The 14,789-nt window shown below is 45.1% G+C and overlaps 1 protein-coding gene across 1 annotated transcript; it reads right to left on the bottom strand.

Annotated features, from left to right (window-relative positions):
* Positions 1-5,093: 5,093 nt before the first annotated feature.
* On the bottom strand, positions 5,094-6,903 carry LOC118413300. Its single transcript, XM_035816609.1, has 3 exons — positions 6,676-6,903; positions 6,183-6,348; positions 5,094-5,855 (listed from the first exon to the last, which is right to left on the bottom strand). The coding sequence occupies exons 1-2, from the start codon at positions 6,833-6,835 to the stop codon at positions 6,191-6,193; spliced, it is 318 nt and encodes a 105-aa protein (XP_035672502.1). The 5' UTR covers positions 6,836-6,903; the 3' UTR covers positions 5,094-5,855; positions 6,183-6,190.
* Positions 6,904-14,789: the final 7,886 nt, after the last annotated feature.

Here is a 14,789-nt window from a genome sequence, read left to right as displayed (position 1 = left end):
GTTAATCATATAAGTTATGAACCAGGTGTCCTTTTGACAGGTTTGCAATATCAAAATGTATTACGCTGGGAATGAGGTTAATCTTCTGGCCGTCTGGTCCAATACAATACTCACTGGTGAGTCTTTACAAGGAAAAAGATGACAGAAAATCAGGACTGAGATGGATTATTCCAGTCGTCAGAAGGTGGATAATCGAGCAAGTATGGTGTCGCATCTACTTTTCGGCGGCTCCAAGAATCGTCCAAAAACCTTACGAAAACTAGATATCCAGGATTCGTACTTCCAGTGCCGTCAATCATGGTGATTGACAGGACAGAAAACATTATTATGCACGCCCATGTTTCCATATATGGGTTGACCTCGTGAGACCTCGACAGACTCAAGTTGCGAGAGATCAAAACCCGGAAGTGACCGCTGCCCTCCCCATGTCATGATAGGACGCCATCTGAATGCTAATAACACGTAAATAGAATGTGACGCTACACGAAAAACAACTTCAAACACACAACACATATATAGTCGTGCGACTGTTATTGTCTATCGTTGTGGACAACGGTTGCCTTTAGACATGCGTTCAGAGTATTACGGGACACCCGCGGTGCAGGATACCATTGCGGTGCGTGCGTGACCCACAGTGACCGCTCGCTCACAAATCAAAAATGGCGGGAGAATTCCTTATTTTCTTCAGGCGTTCAGGCCGTTTTCTGGATATCCAGGAATCGTCCTCCTGTTCAGGCCGTTTTCTGGATATCCAGGATTCGTCCTGAGCCTGTTCAAGCCGTTTTCTGGATATCCAGGATTCGTCCTCCTGTTCAAGCCGTTTTCTGGATATCCAGGATTCGTCTTCCTGTTCAAGCAGTTTCCTTGGATATGCAGGATGTGGACCAGGCCTTGTGTGACAAAGGGACGCCATCTGGATGCTATTAGCACGTTACCGTGAATGTGTCGCTATACGGAAAACAACAGTAACTTTATCCCATCTTGACTGCCATTTGTTAATTCATTACGCAAAAAGAATTTTGGGCCTGATACGTAAGTAACATGTAAACATCAAAGTATCATTATCAACATTCGTTTAAGTTCTGCAACACCAGGATCAACAGAATAAACTACACGATCTTCTTGCCGGGAGATACAAAGATAGCGGCTTTCTGACGAAAACAACATGCCCCCGCCCTCCTCTCTCGAAAACAGGAAGCTCCACCCCCACGTACACATTCTGGATAAACACCGTCGTCTATCCAGGAAACGTCCTGTTTGTGACGATTTCTGGATATCCAGGAATCGTCCTTCTGCTCAGGACGATTCCTGGATATCCAGGATTCGGCATATTACGAAAGTTAGATACTGACGAAAGTTGGATACAACATATGGTCAGTGGTGCGCCTCAGCGCTGTTTACCTGCATGTATGCAGGTATGGTTTTGATGCTGGTGGAAACTTTTCGGTAGCCGGGGATGTAGGGCGCTGTATCTCGTGAACGGATGGTGCGAGCACGACGATTTTTGGTACGTGGGTTGGGGGTGGTAGCCTGACACTCAGGTGTGATTTTGGGCCTCCTGGCGCTTGACCTTGACATTGAAGGTGGCATTTTTGGTGTTTTTGGGGCACTTTTGGCGCTGTGTGTCCGGAACGATACGCGCGATTGCGACGATTTTTGGTGCATGGGTGGGGGGTTGTTGCCTGTTGCCTAGGATTGACTTTGGGCCTTGTCGCGTTTGAACTTGACCCGGCAGGTCGAATTTTGTGTCCGGGAGGGGTGTTTCCGGAGTTATATCTTCTGAACGGCTGGTGCTGGCGCGATGATATTTGGCACATGTGTCGGCGGTGGCTGAATAATGCTCAATTTTGATTTTGGCGCCCTTGGTGCTTGAACTTGACATTTTAGGTTACCTTTTGTGCGGGCACGGGGCGTGCGCTGTATCTCCGGAACGCAAGGTGCCATTGTGTTGCCATTTGGTACGTGAGTTGTTTGTGGTGTCCTGGTGGTCAGGTTTGATTTTGGGCCTCCTAGTGCTTGAACTTGATACTGTATAGGTTGACCCTGTTTTAGTGTGGTTGGGGCATCCTCCCAATATCTGCTTGGTTTTAAAAACAGATTATGGTTGGGTGTAGAACCATCATCTGGCCTGGGCCACCTTCAATGTATCAGGTTACTTAGTGGCACTGACAGTTTGCCAGATGACGGGAGTGTGCCAGATTATATATCTGTTGGTCAGGTATAATTGGAGTTTGCTTATTACTCTTTGTGGTGTTTCTAGAGCTGTATAGTACTGAGTTTTAAGTTCCGGTACAAGTTCCTTTACCCTGTTGGCAATCATGGTTGAACTTGAACTTAAACAGAAGAAGATGCAATTTTCTAATGTGGAGGAGAACTGTATAGAGTGTGGGCATAAGAGAAAGGTATGTGTATGATTTGTCCTGTGTTTCTTTTTGTTTCTTTGGTAATGCCATTTCCATACTGTATACAGGTAATTTGTTGTTTTGGGCTAGTCATATTCGCTTGGTTTTTGGGCCTGCTTAATCTATGGTACAGGCAGGGTTAAGTGGTGGAGGCTTAGCTTTGTTCTGTTTTAAATTCAGTATCGTTTGTTGCATTTTGTCGCGGCAAATATATGATGAAATTCCCCTTCTAAGCAACTGCTCATTGGTTTGTGGGGATGTTTGCTGGGTGTTTGCTTTGACTACAACAGCTTCTGAACTTTTCAAAGCTTCCATTGCCAGCAGCTTGCCATCTATAAATGGGATTGACAAGGACATTTTTCATAGTAAATTATGCTGTTAAATTTGGCTTAGATACTACAGGAGATTTAGGTTTGGGTTGGATGGATTGAATGAAAATATCATACCACCCTGGGGACTAACTGTTGCTGCTGCATGGGGGCTACCACTATTCATGTTGTCTAATGTCTATGGAACTACAGATAAAAGTATCATTGGTCAAATTATGCGAGTAACATTCCGATGTCAAGTGAATAACACCCCAGAAATAAATCTTTAATGAATATCATTGGAAGAACACAAACCAAGGAGACTTAGCAGCTGCATTAGGTCAGTACATTGAAATAGGAATATATTTAGTATATCATGTGACAGAGTAACTACATGTGCATGGGCCATCTGAGACAAAAAAAGGTAGCGTCTCAACAACTTCAAAGTACTGTGGTTGGTTACATACTTAAGAAATCCAAAATAAGTAATGTTCATCCCTGTCCAAACTTACAAATTCAGAAAATGGAATTTCAGAGTCAGACTTTTGCATGGTGCACAACCAACACAGTAAAAAGCTCATTTTTCCAACCACGCACCACAGACAAAAAGGCAAAAATACACAATAGGTCTACAGAAACCCAATACATTTCATGCAGGCCTGAGGTCTACGAACTCTTGTTTTATAAGTTTCTCACGCGTTGGGCATGTTTATGAGGTAGTTAAAGAAACTGGTGCAATCTCTCAATACGAAAGATGGCAGCAGGGCCGGGAATAAGACAATGGGGGGAATATAATCATAATGGCTTCAATTTAGATTTGATATTAAACTTACTGCAGGATAATTTGCGAGTCAGAAGGGGGTAGGCCGTTTGGTACTGCAAGAGGGACTATTTAGGTGGGGATAGTCCATTGCTGTTTTTTAAGTGTAATTAGTAGAAAACTTTTTTTGTGCAATTATCTGGGAGGTGCAATGATGCGAAGTTATCCGTACCGGGTTGGGATTTGGGGATTAATCAAAACAGAAGTGTGTGGTACTTCGTAGAGTCATGGTTCAAAACAGGCTCCAAATACGAGTACAGTCAAACCTGGTCTACCGACCACCTGTGCATAACGACCCACTGTCCACTACGACCACTTTTCAGCGGTTCCTTGAATTTTCCCATAGACGTAAGCATTAAGATTTCCGTATATGACGACCACTTGTCCAACGCGACTTCGACCGCCACGATATGCGACCGCGCATTGCCTAAACACTGCCAAAACGACCGCGGTATGTGATTTCGTCGCGGAAGACCACTTTTGCTGGGTCCCTTGAGTGGTCTTCTTATACAGGTTTGACCTTACTCCACTTATGACTCGCTCTCTTTCACTCAGCTGGGTGGACTCCACTCCCTATCCCTTGACAGACTCCAGTCTTTTCTACTTTTTGATAGCAGTTCTTGATCATGTGTTTCATTGCCTCACAGGTACATGTAATTATTACCTTTGCCAATAAGGTTATATATTTTGTTTTTGTTTTTTCCTATCAACAGCATAACTCTAGATAGTGGCTTCCTAAGGTAGAACAGTTTGGCCTAAATGTCTATTATACGGCTGAAAAAGGTCTCACCAATGAAAGAAACAAGAAATAAAATACCAGTTACTAGTATTTATTACTCAAATATAACGTTACACCCATCAAATAGTAATACAATGACTTACATGTAACCAGGGGAGTGTAGCTTGATTATGATATTTGAAGATGTAAACAAGGATATAGCTAATCTTCATAAAGAATTATGGATATACATGAAGATGTGCAAGAAAAAACACTACTTGTTTGTTGTAACTTAGAAATTTGTATGTTGGGTCCAATGTGGTGATTAAGATTTAATATTATATTACATAATGTTCCAAGTACATGATGATATTATATGAAGGAAAACATCCATATACATGTCATGTACTGTAAACCTTCAAACTTTGCGCCGGTAGTTAGTTTCTCAGTTTTGTCTGTCTCCGCCACAAATTCACTATGGTACAAATATCACTCTGTTTTATGACTACTGTAGAACAACATTGTTTCAACCATCAATTGTTTCTTTGTTTGTTTGTTTCCAACTATTATACTCCTTCCACAAAATAAAACAGCTGCGAAAGTGAATGAATTTACAGTAGTTACATTACATCACTTCTTCACTATTGTAGTCTCTGCCAGACTCCTGCCGGGCCAAATAGTAGTCTCCAAGCAGACCCAACGGTGCCTTAGAGATAGTATCAAAGCTGGCCAGGGACTTAGTATAGCGGCACCAGGTGCCCGTTTGACTCCCTTAGCCGGCTATCTCCCTTTGGCCGGCTATATTCCTTTGCCAGCTTTAATATATTATCTCTAAGGCACCGATGGGTCTGCTTGGAGACTACCAAATAGGGGACTTTGGCAAAGTTAGTAATGAAAGCCTAGTAGGAGTTAATTGGCCTATCAGTGTTGTTCGGCCCATCCTTAGGTCACACACTGTACTCCTTGGCCATGTAACTCGTCTGTCTTATCTTGACAATTTCTACTATTTTTGCAGCGAGCTGTGCAGCCTGGTAGAGGCTACTTCATCTGAATGGAAAATATACATACATGTGGTAGGCTGTGATTACTACATTTTAGTTTACTTAATCAAAGTTATTGTAAAAAAACATAATATAATGATAATACCTTGGCTGCTATAATGTTGATATGGGTGTGCGGACCGGTTGATACGACGCATCATATGGGGTTCTACTGTTGTCATGCGGACTTCCATAAGTAATTCGAATGCACCTCAAGTGCACCTTGAGCGCACAAAAATTGTATCAATTATATTCTCGTTAATTCCCAAATAGAAACCACTAACATTTCTTGAGTATTACTGATCCGTCTGCTTTATCTGTAATATACTGGTATGCATTTATCAGTGCCTTGAGTACATGTGTTATTCAATAAGATTTCCAGATCATAAATGTTACAACCAATGAACTGAATTGACCATTGGTTATCCCCAGGTCATGCTTTACCATTAACTGCATATGGATGCTTCATTGTTTGTGCTTTGTTACCGATGGTTACCAAGACTCCTGGCTTGTCCCTTGCGTGTGGGGTACTTGTGGGAAGGCACTGCGCCCAGGGTACTGGCAGCACTGCAATAAAAGATATCATAATGTGACTGCTGCGTAATCCTTTTTGTATAAATCCATTGTTCTTTTTGAGATGGTATTATATACTTATCAGTCCGCACATTCACCAAATCTGTATCAATATTGTCGTTATAATCGCCCTTCGGCACAACACACCAGCTTTAGAGGCATGCGGCACGGCAACAGCGTGTTTCCTTTATGTACAAATAAACAACGAAAAATTAACCAAAAACCAAATACTAAATGATGACTTCTACTTTTTAAGCGAACAAAATACTAAATGATGACTTCTACTTTGTCTGTGCTAAGTATGGACAAGATCTGTGTTACCTTTGGCTTTAAAGGTGTGTGTCTTCGCTCTCAGAGTCTCCCTCTGGCTCTGCATCTGTGTTGATGAGAGTCCACAGGGCGTACCTCCAGCTCTCCTGGTCCTGGTTGGAGTTGAAGAGGAAAGTGAAGTCTCGTTCCTCGGTGATCAGATGGAGGCTGGGCTTTCCTGTTGACAGAACATTATATGGATTTATAGAAATGGAACATCAAGATTCCTTTTTTACATTGGTGGTGTATGTGCAACTTAACTTTGAGTTCCCACTCTATTTCTATGTGTTTTGCTAGTTTTCACAATCTAGCAAATAGACATGAAAGGGTCCAATTTCTCCCTTACCTTGACATTACAAGATCGTTCAATTTAGCTGGTGAGTATAATCATCTGTCATTTCAGTCAAGTTCTTTCAAAAGTATATTTCTTCATCAGGTACAAATTTCAGAGTCTGGAAAGTAACTGCTATACAATGCTGTTATTGAGTGGCCTGTAATGTCCTACCTTGAACTGTGGAACTCTGGATACTGGAGATACTGGAAACTGAAAGCTGTCTGGATTTGTTGTTGGAGCCCCACTGAATGTTGGCAGTCGAGTCATTCTCCACCACCAGCTGGAGATGTTTCCTATGGGCCCATCCTTTGAATGTCATCTTCCTCACCATGGTACCTATGGTCAAGGGGTAAACATGAAAACTATGATATCAAGTTCTTTCCATTTTCTGATCAGGAATTGAGCTGTGAAAACAAACCATAAAGAGAAACTTTGTAACACCTCGTGGTGTGGCAGCTGCTGGTCATTGATTTGTTGATGGCATTGTGGATAAGTTATCACCAGCTTTGAGTTTGAATGCTACAATGTAGTTTAAAGTCTTATTGTTACACTGTTTGTTGAGAATATCAGGCTCATAAATTGTTAATTTAACTTGGGGCAGAGAAAGCACATACCTTTCTGTAGCATCTGCAAGAGGCCATCCTTTAGCGCGTGTGGCTCATCTGGACTGGAGGCTTTCATCAGTAATCGGGGGGAGTCAGGGCTACTGGATCTTGATGAGCCCTCTTTGCTGTCACCATTCTCACATTCTTTCGCTAGTAGAACCATTCCTGATGGTGTTACAGACGCCTGCCTTTCAGTTATGTAGTAGGGGATGTCATCTTTGATGATGGTCAATGCTGGGAATTCCTCCACATTGTCTGACAGTTCAGGAACAGAAATGCAGAGGGTTCCTTGTTCGTTTTCATCGTCTGTAAGCACAGTGATCTTGGTGGAGTTCATCGGTTTCATTGTAAGTTTGTCTTGATCAAAATGGGATGATTTTGTTCCACTGGCGATCAGTCCGCCCGAGTACACCTCTAAGGTGCTGTACGTGCTGACGATAGTTGCATGTGGGAGTGCCCGTGACAACTCAATCAGTGTACTTGACTTGGTGCTGCCTGCGTCGGTGAATACGTACTTGAGTGACAGCTGTTTCCATCTCTTCCTTCTCGCGGTGCCGTGTAGCTCCTGGAGGAGAGCGTTCCAGAATCTCTCATGCACACCAGACAGCCTTGTTATCTTACACCCAGAGATGAACTCCAACAGCTGAGCAGGGTTCAAGAGGAGCGCCGTTGGGATGATAAGCACCGGTACCCCTTGCAGAAGAGGGCCAAAGAGCTCCAATATAGCATCTACTCGACCAGCAAGAGGAGATTTGAGACAGCAAACGTCATTGACCTGGTGGGGAAACTCTTGCCATGTTGATTTGAGTCGGTTTAGCAGTCCTGCATGGGTGCCCCTGACGAGCCTTGCAGGTGTGGTGGTAGTGGTCATCACAAAGGCGTACTTGGAAACTTGGAATGGGCAGATTCCAGTTGAACTCGCTTCATCCCAAATGTGGTCAATGTTGAGCATGCAGTAATGCAGCTGTGAAGGAAACAGCTTCGCGGCAGCGCTCATCTGGTCTGTGACAATCGCCACAATCTGGCAAGTTGTAGTCAATCCAGAAATAATATCTTCTGTCGCGTCCAAAGGCAAGGGGCACGCGGCTAGACCAGCCTTCCATGTTCCCAGGAGTACTTGTGCGGCGTACTGGTTTTCTGCCATGTAAATGACTACCACATCATCTTTTGTCCTCTCGGATGACGTCATGCCAGTCAGTACGGAGGCCAGATGATCAGACTGCTCATCGAGGGTTCGATACGAGACCTCGGCTCTATTGAAGGAGACCGCGCGAGATGCCGGTGTCCTTGCTGCTTGGAGTTGGAAATATCCATGAATTGTCTCATCTTGCATGAGTCTTCCATTGACAAGTTCTTGGTGGTGTAGCTGACCATCGTACATAGAATGCACTTCCTCAGGTTTACCATTTAAGGCCGTCATTTCCAAACCATTGATGATTTTTGAAAGACTCCATTCAGGATTCTTAAGGCACGTGGAAAGCAAAGTGACATAATCATTCACCACGCATTGTGCCACCTCTTCATCAAACAAGGACTTTGCGTACCGGATGCTACAACTGACAGATTTCGTGTTGGTGTCTTGGAACAGGTGGAGGACAAAGTCATTGGCATAATCATGATAGTCGTTTTTGAGTATGGTTATCTTATCATTGGACATATTGTTCAAACCGGTTTGGTCATTCTGCACAACTATATGCTGCATGATGGGATCCATCGCTGGATGTTTCTCGTACGACACCAGTTTCATGATCTCGTCTATTGGATAGACGCCATGTTTCTTGCACTCTTGAAGCTTGTGGAAAGACTGTAGAATAATCTGGCGGTAGGGTTGTTCCTTGTTCTTGAAGGAGGCGCACAATGGCAGGTGATGCTGACAGAGGCCGTGGATGTTGGCGAATTGTGGAGCTAACATCCTCATGTCAAATGGACATGCAATCACAATGTCATCGTGGGCTGTGTAGATGTGCAGTAAAAGTTGATAGGTGGTAGCAATGATGCTGTACACTGTGGTGCCGATAGACTTTGCATATTCCTTAAGGCTGTGGACCTGTTCCTTGGACAGTTCCACCTGGAGGGAGCCACCTTCTGTGCAGAGGGTTGGCGGCCTCGACTTGGCAAATGGAAGGTTAATGGATGGAATAGCAGGAGGCAGGGCTGACCTCCAGAAGTCTTGTAGCTTCTTCTGGTTCTGCTGAAGGTAGGAGTAGTAGTATTGTATGAAATCACAGTACGTCAGTGTTGTCATCGGCTTCTGGAGAGTTTTCTTCTTGAAATGTGCCCGCATGATTTCCCCAAAGTCCTTGAATAGTATATTGAAGCTGGTGGAATCTGTTGCGATATGGTGCAAGACAAGTCCAATCACAGCACTCCGCTTTCCAATGGGGGCAACTATGCACCTTGCTGGATAGTCCTTGTCCAACTGGAAGGGCACTTTGGTTCTCTGGTACACTGCTTCTTCAGCCTGTTTCTGTTGGTACCCAGCCAATACTTCGAAGCCTGCAATTGTGTTGTAGTACCTTGCCTCGACCCCACTTGGGTGTTGAACATCACTTGACACATGGTAGGTCGATCTCAATGTCTCATGGCGGTCCATCAGTTGTACAAAGACGGATCGCCAGCTGTCGACATCAGCAGGAATGTTTTGTGTACGAAACATGATGTACAGATTTTTGGTGTAGAATGTGGGATGTTTTATTTGGTACCAAAGATACGCAGCTGCCTTGTGGATGACTGGTGTAGACTTAACAGGAGACAGAGCACCGGGAACCATTGCAGAGGACGGCTTCTTCCCCATGGTGAGAACTTCTGGTGCATCTCTTCGACTTTTGTATGAAGGTTGAATGATTACATTGTCTTCTTGCAGGACTCGCGTCAGTTTGTTTAAAACGTCTTGTCGTGATGTTGTGATGAAGAAATGCCCACCCTGAACAATCAACTTCCTGAAAGCTGGTCGTGATGCTGGTGAATCAGATGCAACAAGCTCCCAGTTGTCAAGAAGATCTGGGGAGACAAATGGGTCATCCTGGCCGCCCAATGCAACAATCCTGCACGGGAGTGGTTCCGTGTGTTCGCAGATGTAAGACTTGCAGATTGTAATGCCTGCCTTGAGACATGGCAACAGACGTCGCAGGTGGGCGGGGTTGTTAAGAACAGCTTCTGGTAGGAAGGAGAATGTCTTAGCCTCTTCCATGACTTGCTGTGTCCCGGCGAATGGATCAAACAACGTGGGTGATACCCTCAGTTCCTGTGGATGTGGATATGGTAGGGATGGTGCATACCATCCTCCTACAAACAAATGGGATGGGCTCGGACTGCCTTTAGTGTTGATAAAATGAGCCACCTCAAACGCTATGAGTGCGCCCATGCTGTGACCATAGAATGTCATCTTGTCATTCATCAGCGTCTCCATGATTTGATTCCCAAGTGCCTCAACAATTTGCTGTAGACTGTTGATAGGAGGCTCCCTTTCTCTGCTTTCCCACCCTGGCGGAGTGGCGGTTACAACCTCGATGTTGTGTTGTGAAAAGTGTTCTCCCCACTGATGGAAAAGTGAGGGACCTCCACCATTCGCAGGAAAGCAGACCAGGGTAAGAATAGGGTTTTGGAGTTTGCCAAAGAAATGAAGCCATGAGTTTCCCTCAGCAGTTACCACTGGGTTGGAGGAGCTAGTCGCTGTTCCCTGGCTTCCAGCTAGGTTAGTCATCTTGTCATAGATGGACTCACTGAGCATCTGGACGTTCATTTTGTCACTCAGGAGTTCCACAGATGTAACTGTCACCTCAAATTTGTCTGCTATTTCGTTGCTCATGTTCACGGATAGGAGGGAGTCCAGCCCAAGAGATACTGGGCTTGTTTCGTCGGCGATTTCAGCAGAATCTTCAATGCCAAGTTGTTGGCATAAGTAAGCAATCAACTCTTCCTTTATGATCCCGAGGCCGTTGTTTTTGGTTGAAGTAACAACTTTCTCTGAAAGGGATACTGATCCGCTGAGCACGTCATTTGGTATCAATGTTGTGAATCGAGAAAAGCAGGTGTCAGCGGCCTGTAGGTGTTGCAATGTCATCGACTTGTGCGTACTGCAGTATTTTCGAATATCGAACGTGGTACTGATCCCAAAATGGGGATACTGATTTTCCATCATGCACCCAAGGATCTCCAATGCATCTTGAGGAGAAACACTTTGCAAGCCCATTCTCTCCCACATTTGGATAAGACCAGATCTCTCGGCAAACCCAACGGTGTTGATAACTCCAAAACTGGCGACTGTCGCAGGCAGGCCCACTTGCCGTCTGGCTTCACCGAGAGCTATCAGAGTGCTGTTGGCTGCACAGTAACCGGCCTGCCCTGTGTTACCAAGCAGAGCAACGACTGAGGAGATGAGGACAAAGTGTCTAAGCCTCATGTGTAGCTTTTCCGTGACACCATGCAAGATCATAGCACCAACTGCCTTTGGATGCATGACTCTTTCCCAGTCATCTTGTGCAGTCTGATCCATCAGTTTGTCTGCATACACTGCTGCACAGTGGAAGATCCCCTCTATTGGTGGCATTGTGTCACGTGCCCAAGTCAGTGCTTCCTCCACAGCATTCTTGTCTGTAACATCCACTTTCATCACCCTGACATCAACCGACCTTGATGATAATGCTTCCAGCTTTATTCTGGCCTCTTCATTCGGTTCACTTCTTGCAAGTACGACCAGGTGGCATGCCCCACACTTAACCAGCCATTCCAGTAGGGCGAGACCAAAGCCTTTCAAACCTCCTGTGACGACGTATGTAGCTTTGTCGACAGCCTTAAACTGGTTCTGTTTGATGTCCAGCCCCAGCTGCACTTCCCTGTCATCGACTGTCACTATGTCGGGCATCTTCAATCCTTTCTGTTGTTGATGCAGCATTTTGGACAGAGAGGATAGGCCCATGTTGGTCTGTATAGATGGTATGAGCGAGGAAAGCGAGTTGCCTGACTTATCAAATTTTGATAGAAGCTGTTGAATGTTGTCCGCCACGCAGGAAAGGGACGATTCTCCTTGGGAACTATCGATAGGATCCACTGTGATGTATTTGATGTTCTTTGGAAGTTGGTCCATCAGGATTGTCGAGTCGCCCAGGTTGACTAAAGTTCCATAGGCTTGTAACTTCCTCGTAGCTTGTTGGAGGACTTCTCCCGCCTTATCTCCCTTGGGTAAGAACACAATGCTTGCGTGTTTGTCTGGTATGTCCTGGTCAAGGTTGTCATATGTAGTGATCACTGGTGACGATGAAGGTGGGCGGGATCCTGTTGTACAGACAAGATGTTTTTTGATACCACCATTTTGAGCTGCATCTGCTACAACACAGACTTTGGCCTGTTGGTTCACTGCCAGGGAGGCATAGGCCACTGCCTCTTTGTTATCCTCCTCTGGCAAGAAAACAACCACAATATCTTCCTTACACACTGTCTGAATCTTCTGGAAGAAAGAGAATGCTGGCAGGAAGTCTTTGACTATCGCAACTGCATCGTTCCAAGAGAGGGCACCAGGTAAGGGCACCAGGTTTCTCATCTGTATGTTCATTTGAGGACTTATGCGGCCCATAACGACTCCCATCACCCTTGATCCTTCCTGTACCATTATGTCTGTGGGAGTGTGATGTACCCCCATGTTTGTGGTTGGATGTTGCACAGTACCACAGATGTGGTGGATGTGATTAGGAGATCCATCAGAGCGCCCCAACAAGTGAGCAAAGGGGCACACAGCAAAGGCCACAACCTTAACTGCAGCTTCATTTTCCATCGGTGTGCTTGGACTGGATTGAGTTTTGTAGAGTTTCTTTCCATTGTGCCTTTGTTTAGAGTCAAAAGCCCATGACTCGTTGGGACAACAGGTTGTGAGAATCTGGTCAGGTTTCATCGGGTTCAGTCTCCGAGCGTATAGACTGACTTGTTTATCGTCTGGAGAGTTGACCATACGAGCTGCAATTTCATTTTCCCTAGGATTTTCTTGCAGGACAGACAAAACTTCAGTAGCTGCATCAACGAAATTTAGTTGTGGTGTCAGGTCAACTGCCTTCACCTTGAACTGTGGGTATTCTTGTGATATGGACAAGCAGAGAGACGATGTACCTGCCAGGAGCGGGCTCACGGTATCCTGCTCCAGCACTGAAGATGAGCCGCGTGTAAAGATCCAAAGTGCTGGAGTATGATCGAGTTGTGAAAGGCGCTTGAATGTGGAAAGGCACTTATAAGATCTTAGAACTTCAGCAAAGGGATAGCCTCCTGAACCCTCTGTTTGCTCCTGACTAACAGAGTCATACAGAACGATGACGTGGTCCAGATCACCATGCGTTAGCATCTTCCCACTACCTTCATCTTTAGACAGGATATTTTGGTTAATAAGCTCAACTGTACAACCCAAATTGGCCTGAAGTGCTGTACTCACAGTTGTGCCAAAGCTTTCATTCTCATGAATGACTAGCACATGTTTGTATGAGGTAGGCTCTCTATCTTCATTGCCGTCATTCTTGACAAGGGGCTCCCATTGAAGATTCCAAAGCTTGATTCCGGAGGACGAGCCTGTATCAATATCCTCAAACATGAGCTCCTCAACTTCACAGACGATCTCATGGCCGCTTGTGTCGGTCACTGTGATGTTCACCACTCTGCGTGAACCTTTCTTTGAAATTCTGAAGTAGAGATTCACCTTTGTTGGCATTTTTTTGAACATGTACAGGGATTTCATGGAGAATGGAACTCGCTTTGCTGGTGTCTTTCCAGTGTACTTGTCATTAAGGAGTGACAAACAAGCAAATGTGTGCAGAAATGTGTCCATGAAGGCAGGGTGGTAGATGTACCGTCCAAACTCACGTGAAATCTCTTCCGGTGCCTCTGCGGTGACCAGGGCTTCTTCATAGTTGTCAGATGCTGTGCAGGAAGTAACACAGTGGAACGAACTACCAAGATGGAAGCCAGCTTCCTGTGCAGCTTCATAGATCTCTTCGCTGGAAATAGTTTTGGAACACCTCTCTGCGACATTGGATAAGGCATTGGTGGATCCATCTGGTTGTGTCAGGTCTCCCTTGTGCACCTCTGCTGTGGCATGAAGGATCCATGAACCGGAGGCATTTTTGCTGTACAGGCCAAATTGCTTTTCCTTTGCACTTTTGTGTTGAAGCGTTGATTTCATTACCGCTTCCGAAGTGGGGGCAAACATGAAACGTTTGAACTGAAGGTTTTTCAGAGAGAGTACATTTTGGTTCCCATAGATGTCAGAGGCTGCAGCCAGTGCTGTCTCCACATATGCTGCAGCGGGGACAACCACGTTTCCATCTAGGATGTGGTGTTTAAGCCAAGGCACAGATTCCTCTGAAAGATGAGAACACCAAATCTTTGACTTTTGGCTGTTCGTTCCTTCGGCGGTTTCTTGTGCTTGTCCGAGTAAAGGATGTTTCCTCTGAGGAAATTGGTACCGGGAGGAACTTCTTTCTGTACCAGCATTACATAGAACCCTCTGCCAAGGGTATGTAGGGATGTCGTGAACACGGCGGTGCTTTTGCTGAAATGCAGGGCTGAAGTTGACTGGGTACCCCACAACATGCAGGGTTCCTGTAGCGACCAGCATGTTTTCACGGTCATCGGTCGGTAAAGAGGTGTCTCTTGGCCGTATCAGTGTGGGGATGATGTTTTGCTTTGTGGCACGCGACTTAC

Source organism: Branchiostoma floridae, chromosome 1 (genome assembly GCF_000003815.2).
Source record: "Branchiostoma floridae strain S238N-H82 chromosome 1, Bfl_VNyyK, whole genome shotgun sequence".
Classification (NCBI taxonomy): domain Eukaryota; kingdom Metazoa; phylum Chordata; class Leptocardii; order Amphioxiformes; family Branchiostomatidae; genus Branchiostoma; species Branchiostoma floridae.
This window is presented reverse-complemented; position numbering and strand designations above follow the sequence as displayed.